At 36.9% G+C, this 10203-nt stretch overlaps 1 protein-coding gene across 1 annotated transcript; it reads right to left on the bottom strand.

Moving 5' to 3' along the window:
- Positions 1–2929: 2929 nt before the first annotated feature.
- On the bottom strand, positions 2930–9649 carry LOC110450487. The gene is made up of 4 exons (XM_021498039.1): positions 9554–9649; positions 7335–7610; positions 6698–6904; positions 2930–4503 (listed from the first exon to the last, which is right to left on the bottom strand). Exons 2-4 carry the CDS (start codon positions 7591–7593, stop codon positions 4049–4051), a joined length of 921 nt encoding a protein of 306 aa, XP_021353714.1. The 5' UTR covers positions 7594–7610; positions 9554–9649; the 3' UTR covers positions 2930–4048.
- Between the last annotated feature and the right edge of the window lie 554 nt (positions 9650–10203).

The following is a 10203-nucleotide window of genomic DNA, read 5'->3' as shown; positions in this document are numbered from 1 at the left end:
TTCACACGTAGACATTAGGTAGGATTAAGCGACAAACAAAGTTGGTCACCTGGAAATGTAGGGATAGTTTTTCATTAACATCATTATCTTAATCACAATGGTATTTATTGCTCGATAGTCGTATATTTATTCATAAGGTATATAGTCCAGTTAAATGAGCCGATGAAATAGACAAACATAGTTTTCTATAAAGATGTCGTGAAGTCTACTTTAGGGATGTCGTGAAGAATTATAAAGGGATATCCTAAAGTTCCCTATAAAGGGTTGTCTCGCGATTTCCAATAGGAATACATTGAAATCTGCTATAGAGATGTCGTAAAATTGCCTGTAGGAGCGTCTTGAAGTTTCCTATTTGGATGTCGTGAAGCTTCTCTTTGAGTATTCTTAAGTCCCGTTAAGAGATGTCGTGAGGTCTCCCATAGGGATGTTTTTAATTCTGTTTTCTGGAACTCGTGAAGTTTCCTTATATGGCCATCTTGAATTCTCCTATGTGGGTGTCGTGACATTTTCTATAAGAATATCTTGAAGCCGCCTATAATGGTGTTATGAAGGCTCTCTAAGGGATGGCTTCAAGTCTTCTACATTGTATTTAGGGATGTCTTGATGTGTTCTATTGGGACGTACATGAAACTCTTGAGGCATCGGCAATGGCTTTGTCTATCAATTAGAAGTACCGTGAAGAGACGTCGTTAAGTCTGCTGTGAGAGTATATCTAAATATCTTGTATACATGTTTAGCAGTCTTCTAAGGATGTCTTGAGGTCTCCAATAGGAATTTCTTACATTCTCTTACAGTGTTGTTCTAAGATGAATAGTGTGAGGTCTCCTTATGGACTAGCGAGGGGTGACCTAATGGAATAGCGAGATGTTTCCTAACAGAAAAGGATGATACCTCCTTATGACATACTGTGAGGAATCCTAACGGACCTAGTGGAATAGGGTGAGTACTCTGAAAGGAATATTGAGAGGTATCCTAATTGGGTAGCGAAAGGTCTCCTAATAGAGTAGGGTGAGGTATCCTTATGGAAAAGGGTGCAGTAGTGTAATAAAATAGAGCGAGGTATCCCGGCGGTTAAAGAATGTGTATTGGTACACATGGTGGAACCACGAAATTCCCAAGGCCAATTTTCGGAACGAGTCTTCTTGTTGGGGGAATGAAATAGTAGCCAAACCACTGCCTTCCAGCGAAGCAATATATCCCTGGGAACCACTCACATTTAACAACGTCAAGCGTGTTAAGTGACTGAATACGTTACAGGAAGAAAAGCACGTTACAACAAGAAGAACAAAATGTAAATGTCTAGACGTTACGTGCGATGTTAGTGACACCTTGTGTAACGTAAAATGACGTCGCTTTAGACGTTTTATCATATTTTGCATTATTTCCTATGTCCCATTGTACGCAACCGTGCAGACAAAGAAAAAGGATCAACATGAGCTGATAAACATTTTTCATAACTGTTGTGAATTAAATAAAGTTTAAAAATTGGCCAGAATTAGAAGGGGAAGATAGATGTGGTTGTGGGGAGGGGTTATATTCTCAAATTCGTTTTCATCGTTTCAGAACGAGTCGGTTGTCCCAGTTTTAGATTTTTGCTGCATATACAAACAGAGAATGAGTATCAACGTCAGATAGCTGTTATTTTTACTGTATTTCTACAATTCTATTTATAAGTACAGTGTATTGCCTTTATCCATGTAGTGTTTCAACAATTGTAATGGTGCATTACATTGAGTTCGAAAAAGTAAAATGGCCTCACTGATATTTGGCACCCTAAATGGTGCGCAACGTTATATCGCCGAAGTGGGACATTTTACGGAAATTGATAAGTGTAGTGCATTTTTTTTTTTTTATTATTGGTCCCACCATAAAAGTGAAAAGTGTTTCCTTTTATTCAGTAAAAGCACATACTTTTTAGAACAAAAATCATTTCATTTCATGTTTCGTAATTTTAATATTATACGTCATCAAAGTTTCAATTTATGCAAAATGTACGTCAAAAACTACCACTGGATAAATTTCGGAATTTTAATTTTGCCTGTTTTTTAAGAAAACGTTCTTTCAGATAGATAATTTTCTTTGTATGATATATGTAATTTCGACAAAGATACGTTACAAATATAACTTTATATATCTTAAATATCTGACAATATCCTCCAGTCAACACGATAGATGCAAGCCGACCTTCTTGCTGGGTAAGCGTTACAATTTGTTAGTAGCGGTTTGGAGAAGATTTTGGTAAATATGCCGAGCACTGATCCCAATGAAACCTTTGACGTCTTTTCTGCTTCCGTAAATCTAGTTCTTTGAAACGTCTTACTCCGTAGATGTTACGCGTTACACGAGTTATTGTGACGTTTTCGAGTTTGTTAATGCGAAACAGAATTCTTCATATTGTGTTATACTATCTATAATTAGCATTAGATGAATGAGTTTGAAACATCGTTTTCTGTGATATATAACATGACATCAAGTTCTGAAAACTGAATAATACAGCGATACTAGCGGGCGCCATTCGTGTTTTGAAGCGGTGTCACCAACATCGCGCATAACTTCCTATCAATCAGAAGCCAGTTGAAGGCGAAACAAAATGTTCTTAAAAAAACACCAAAGGGTATAATATAGCGTTTGTAACATTTAACAAATTAATGCTTACTTTGAGTGAAATGGGACATTATTAAAAATTCTAAAAGTTTAACATTATCAATCAAGAACATAAATGTCAAATTTTGAAACATTTTATAAAAAATGTCACAAGTTTAACAACAGAAATTACAATATTTTCATTTGTGAACGCTTTGCAATGAATTCGTAACGCAATCGTATAGGTATAATTGGCGTTACAATTGGTACATTGTATTTATTTTATGAGCGTTATATATCGAAATTTTTAACACACCAGTTACCTGCGGTATCTGTTATTCGCATTACCATGTGCTAATAACCGAAGGTTAGCGAATAAGCGACGGGTGACGTATAGGGCACTTAGCAATTATTAACATTATAAAATATAGGAATATTTTTGCTGACTCACAATTACAGGCCCGACAATATTGTACTACCAGTACCTGGCGACTGATCCCATAGGTCTCGAACACGCGACCCAGTGGTGGAGGGCTAGTGGTAACAGAATGTCAGACGCCTTAACCACCGCAGACCCTTTTGAACTGTCATTCTTCAAAAAAGAATGATTGGTCATTTCACTTTCAGTTTCCATTCAGCGTATTAGATTGGTCAGTTCATGTGTATGCGTGTTATACTGTTCAGCTTACGTGCAGCGTATCAGATCGGTCAGTTCATGGGTATGTGTGTTATACTGTTCAGCTTACGTGCAGCGTATCAGATCGGTCAGTTCATGGGTATGTGTGTTATACTGTTCAGTTTACGTGCAGCGTATCAGATCGGTCAGTTCACATGAACCGTATCAGACCACAGGGACTTGAGAATTTGTTCCAGCTATATTTGGACCTAAACACAGGTGTTCAGAGTGATTTTAGTTGGGGTGTCATTTTTACCGAAAGTCGATCTAACTTCCTAAAACTTGCAAAGTCACTCCTTAGTTTCAAACACCTTAGTTTAGGTCCAAATGTAGTTGTAACAAATGCTCAGGTCCCTGTGTATCAGACTGGTCAGGTCATGTATACTGAATCATATTGGCTAGTCTCGTTTCGTGTATTAGATTGGTCAGAACACATGCAGTGCAACATGGCGGTAACCTGACTAGTTACATGATAAAATGTCCATGTTAGGATGTTTCCAAGCAGTTGCACTTTAAACTTCATCAGCTACACTAGCATTTGCTAAAACCCTATGGAACACCCCAACTTTACATGGCTTCAGAATGGTTTATTCCACAGTATATCCAAAACCTCAATGGGTATACTACAAAGAAAATCTGTCTACGAGGACATCCAAATATACATTTTCTCACATTTAAACAAAGTAAACATTTCATGTTTCTTTAAAAAAATCTATCATATTTTCCAGTTAATAAAATTCTTTTTAACTGTCATTCCTCAAGTAACCTTCATCACAAGTGATGATGACGTCATTGAGAAGAATAGTTTGTGAGAAGTCCCTCTGCGCAAGCGCTCTCCTCGTCCTTCATGTCTATAACCAGAGTTCCTTCCGCCTCGGATTCTGTAGTGGAGGGGCGTGGCTGGAAAACGTTCACTTCCGATACCTTGGGATACCCAATTAACGATTCCATGGAACTTTGACCTTCCGAATAAAAGGCATTCCGGGATGTCGGGAAGTCCTCTGCAGACTGTCCAGACCGAGGCACCGGAAGGGTATTATGGAAATCCCCATTATATGTTATATCCTGTTGGCCGGTTTGAAAGAAGCGCGGGGCTGGATTATATGGGTACATGAATGGAGTCCTCGGGTACGTATACATCGGCATGCTGGCCCGGGGAGAGAGTGGACTGACGTTCGTGTGTGGTGGGGGTAGCGGGGCGCTGAATCCATGATTATACCCCTGGAACCCAATGAACCCCATACCTGAAAAAAATAAACATGTATTGTTGTCGATAGTTATAAATTGTACATTATTAGTATATTTATAACAAGCGGTCCATGAGGCCTTTGTTGCACAGCTATTTTATTTATAATCTCAAATAGCCAAAAACATGTTTCTGTAAATAAATCAGACCATCCCGGCAAAATTCGATTTTTCCTTCTCTTTTTTTTTTAAATGGTTCACTGCAGGAGCATTTCTTTAAGCATATCTCAGGATTCCCTTCAAAAATAATTGAATATACCGACGGCTCTAAAGTCGAAGAGAAAGTTGTAGCAGCATGTGTTGTTGCAAGGTATCTTTTTCTGTCGTTTACCTGATAATTCCTCTTTATAATTACAGCTGAAGCTACTGCAGATGGTCTGGCTTTGGATGAAATTAAAAATAATAAAATAAAACCAAAAAAAAACCCCAATAATTTGTTCCGGCTCTTTGTCACTCCTAGAAAACTTAAGAAAGTATTAAAAAAAGAAGGAATTTTAATAACAGTCTAATATAAAACATCGCTCTTCGTATTAACAGGGTGTTAGTGCTTCGTCACCTGGTCCTCCCGATTAGGATTCAGTAACCAAACGATACATTAACTGCCTTATTCTGATTTTAAACCTTCCCGGATAACAATAAATTTCATTGAAACATTTTGGCAGAATAAATGGCATGAAGAAATAAACAAGAAGTTATTTTCAATTCAAACTAAAGTCGGTACATGTGCAACAAGTAGAGCAGACCGCAGATACATGTAGGATAGTGTCCTCTCGCGACTGCGCATAGGCCATTATACTACGTCACACATGGACACATGGTTACATTTTACATAAAGAAGACTAGCCTTACTGTTATGCATGTGATCAATCATTTAAAACATATACGTGACAGATTATATAATATACAGTACCGTCTATAAAAAAAACCATGTTGGATACAGTTGCTGTGCAATTAATATATGACGATTTACACTCAATTCCTTTTTATAAGATATACTATATTTTACAAACAATTCGTTTGCTGTATTTTAAACAAAAATAGTTTCAGTTCGATGTTATCATTTTTGTGAATGTCTCTGTTTACAGTGTTGTTCGGCCCTAAATGACTAGCATTGTCGATAGGTCGTTAAACAATTCAAAAAAGAAACCAAAACATTCGTTAGTTTTATGCATCCTCCTTTTTTATAATTGACCCCGCCCCTTTGCTCCAAGGGACCTAAGCCGACACCTTACATTTGTCATCACTCATCACTAGTAACCCTCTTTTTCGACAATTGTAACATTTCTAATAATAATCAGCTGTTCTGGAGTAGTAACAAAAAAAACAAAAAAATATATACAACATTTGATATAGCGCCCTATCTAGCTAACATAAGCCACTCAAAGCGCTTTTCAGTACATATATATACAATATATACAATTTATACAATCAATACAATTAGCATAACATTAATCAATACAATTTTGAGGAATTCGCAGGAGATGCCTTATCAGGCGCTAACTACTATGGGTTGTTGGAGTTGTGTGGGCAGGAGAAAAACAGTTTCTCAGAATATCCATGCGTACGCCGACTTCGGGGATCGAACCCCGGCCGGGTGCATGGAAGGCCGTAGTGTTAACCACTCGACCAATCCGCCCATAAAGGAATGCTTTAATGGAAGAAAATTTGACGGTGCAACTTCATCACCACTTTGTAGAAAGGAGCTAGCAGTATCCGGGTGTTTTTTTTCAATATTTAAAAGTAAAACGAGAAAATGTCTTTAGGACCTGAATGCCCCCACTGCCATGTGCACAGAACGTGGAGACAATGAATCAGTTGATGATTTTCTATATATTACATCAATTTATAGCAACAATGAACTTGGTTTTGACCTTTGAACCCTAAAACGCAAGAGATGTCAGCGGTATTCTCTTGCTTGACATTTGAATAAAGTTTACTAAAACTCCATCAGGAAATAAAGTTGGTTAACTAATGCGGACACTGATTTGGTTGATGATTTTCTATGAATAGCAATTATGACTTTGGCCTTGACCTTGGAATTCTAAAATCATACTCATCTGATGAATTTGCATATTTTTGACATTTGTATGAAGTTGGATGAAAAACCGTCAAAGAATGACATTGCTAGTGTGTTTTACATTGAATCGCGTCGTTTTATGACGGCCCGGGGCATATAAAAAGTTGAATACTGACCGACATTTCCCGTTGAGACACGTAAATCCCCTGTGCATGTCGGTGTCAGGTCTAACTTGGTATGCGTGATGGTGTCCAGGGCTTTATTCATGGCGGCGTCTATCTTTCCTATGGTCTTCTGTGTGTCGCCTTCACACGACTTAAGTACGGTGCCCATCTTCTCCACGTCATAGTGAGGATAACGGTGTATGAGCATCTGTAGGGAATCTGTTAAAAATCCATCGATCATTTATATTTCAATTCAAATTTATTTAGCTACAAAGAAGTGTGAAGGCAAAACAGTGAAATACATACATAGACATCTACATATACAGTAAAACCTGATATAATGCCCCTCGTTTACCGCCAGCATATTTCAATTCCCCCAATTTATCACCGAACCCTTTTGTAATGCCAAACTATATCTCGACTAATGGTAACAGTATAACAAAGTTTTGATTGTCATTATTGAAGAGTTTGGAGCTAAAATACAACTTGCGTAAAATGTAATGCATAAGACAGCATTGCAAAAACCAACAGTACATCGAGGAGAAACAAAGAATCATGTTTCCCTGCAGAAAAGGCAACAAATGTATATATGTCATCCGATACATGCGTAAACGTAAATGACATCACAACACGTGACCAGCTACTGTACCTGTATTATTGGGTATTGGCGCCACCAGACCCATATCCTCCTCCTGTCTCCAGAGGCGCCTCAGGGCGATCTGTTCCTTTGAATTCTGCTGGCGCTTCATCAGCAGAAGGCAGTTTTCGCACGTGCAGTTCTTCCATTGGCAGAATCGCTTGTGTCCCTTGAGGACGGTTATGATTCCATGATTTCGACAGCGACAACATTTAGGGGAGCGCAGTGGAGACAAGCACGTAGCGCGCTTTGTTTCCTTCGGTGAGGACATAACTAAGCTATAAAATACTGAAGGGAGAGATTTATTAATGTAAATTTCGATGAGGACAACAAAACTGATACATTTTAAACGTGTCAAAGTGATGAACGGGTGTCAATTATTGGGACCTGATAATTTGTTGCAGCTACATGTATCTGGACCTAAACTAAGGAGTTCGGAGTAATTTTACACGTTTTAGGGGTTTAGATCAATTTTCAGTAAAATGTCACCCTTGTAACGGACCGAAAGTTGATCTGAACCCCTAATAATCACTCTGAACATCTTAGTTTAGGTCCAGATTATAGCTGCAACAAATTCTCAAGTCCCTGTGGCGTCACTGTCGTTATTCTTTGTAATAAAAAAAGTGTCGTACAACTCTGACACTAGAAAATAGTTTTCGACAGAATTTTAAGATTAATACATCATTTAGTGACGTACACAACTTACAAAATGCATTATCATCTAATGAACTGAAAGTTTTTTTTGTGATATAGGTCTCTTCGTTAAAACGGCTTTAAAGCTGAGGAATGCGGGCTTGTGACGTGCCTAGGTTTCACAAGTCAATAATGCTTTTCCTAGTATTTTTTTTTATTCATTTTGCATTGCATTGAGATCCTTTGAATGTAAACTATTTGGATGAAAAATAGAAAAATATATCCTATTCAGATCTTCTGTAACGTTTTTAATAATTAATATTTCTCATATTTCATCGCTCTTCACACTCGCCATCCTCAAACTTTCAGGGGTTACGCTTTCTTACGTTTCTGCACAAGTGAGCGTAACCCTGGGAACGTGAGAATGCGCACAGTTAAATGAAAGAAATCACTGCATCCTACTTTGTGAATATTTTGGGTTAGGAAAACAAAAACGTTTCATCTCAGAGTAAAAAAACCCGAAAGTGCTTGTTAAAATTAGTTTTCAAAACGGAATTAGTGCACGTGTTTTTCTTATTTGGAGTAGGCACATATTTATTGTTAACGAAGGGAGTATATTTATTTCCATTTCTCATTTGTTGAGATATTTTATTTGATAAAATCAAAAAGAATTTTATCAGGTAAAATCATAAGTTGCTACAATTTTTTTTTATCTAATTTGCTCAAAATGTTTTTTCGTTACTGTTTTTTTTAATTTTATATAGCTGATCCGTCATCGAAATGTTCTATACGTCTTATAAAAATTGCTATAATTCAAATAAAAAGAAAATCGAGTTGGATACATAGGTCTACTCTACATCACAGGGACCTGATAATTTGTTACAACTATATATATTTGGACATACACGTTTGGGGGTTTTAGCGAGTAAAATTACTTTGAACACCAAAATTTACGACCGTTGGTCCAAATATAGCGGTTACAAAGCCCAGGTCCCTGCAGATCTATATACAGAGCATACAATGTCAAAATTTACAGGAACCCTTCAGAGATAAAACCCGTAAGTCAAAAACTAATATTCCTGGAAAATTAATTTTGAAAATAATATTTATATGAATTTGAAAATAATAATTAAGATTATTGAACCACAGGTATTAATTAGCCCTATCTGTCATTAGTATCAATAAACAGACGAGGATAGTTCCTGTGTATCTGGTTGACCTAAGGATTAATAGTAATTCGCATTTCCATCGTTAGTCACTGCCGTCCTTTTTAGATCCAAAACACGTGCGAGCTTCTCGCTGTCGTTTTAAAAGATGTAAACTGGGTATCGGTTAAAATGTTTAAATTCACGTTTTATAAAATGGTTATTTTACACAAAATCGACATCCATCTAATTGATGACATCAGACAAATTGATAGCAATACACTAACGAAGCTTTGACACAATGTTCAAAAGTAAACAAAACATTGGGTGCATCGACCCTCGACCCAGACGGAGTGTGAACTCGACACTTTGTACAAATCTGATACCGTTAGTATCTCTTCTTACGGCTAGAGATAAAAGCAATATGTTTATAACATGAAAAAAATGGCTTACCTTGTAAATAATTGAAAGATGATCTAACAGCTCCTTGTTATTGCTCAACTTTCTGGACGGGGTACCCAAGACCCACGTGACTCATTTCACCGTGGGAAAGTGTCAACGATGACCTTTCTCTTAGTACACATAACGTCATAGTCTTCCGTTCAACATTTTGACTTTAGTTTGTTGAAGCGTGATCGCGAAATGCTTCTCAATGCTATCAACTATTTTCAAACAAATAATAAGATCGATATCCAAAATAAAACGATAAACTACAACAACAACAAAATACATACTGTATATAAATTAAGTTTTTGGCATAGATTAGAAGATCTGTGTTTTTATTTATCAATTTGATTAGTTTAAACTTTATTTTATTGATGTTTAATTACAATAGTACATGGTTATAAATACAGAAAAGGATCCAGAAACAAGTACATAGTACTTATTAAATCCGTCTCCTTGTAGACATAACAGCAGCTATGGATCAGTACTGACAATATTATAATTCATATAAATAAATATAAATATATGTTATAAAGTATAACATGTGCAGGGAAAAGAAAGAGAAAGGGTGCAAGGATTTATAGTGGGATGGGGGACGATGTTTGATGGGGAAGCGATGGGCATCAAAACTGCATTGAGAGAACAAACGCTGATTGCAT

The sequence above is a fragment of the Mizuhopecten yessoensis genome, unplaced genomic scaffold, assembly GCF_002113885.1.
Source record: "Mizuhopecten yessoensis strain PY_sf001 unplaced genomic scaffold, ASM211388v2 scaffold5229, whole genome shotgun sequence".
Lineage (NCBI taxonomy): Eukaryota > Metazoa > Mollusca > Bivalvia > Pectinida > Pectinidae > Mizuhopecten > Mizuhopecten yessoensis.
The sequence above is the reverse complement of the archived record's forward strand: the minus strand, read 5'-3'. Positions and strand labels throughout refer to the sequence as shown.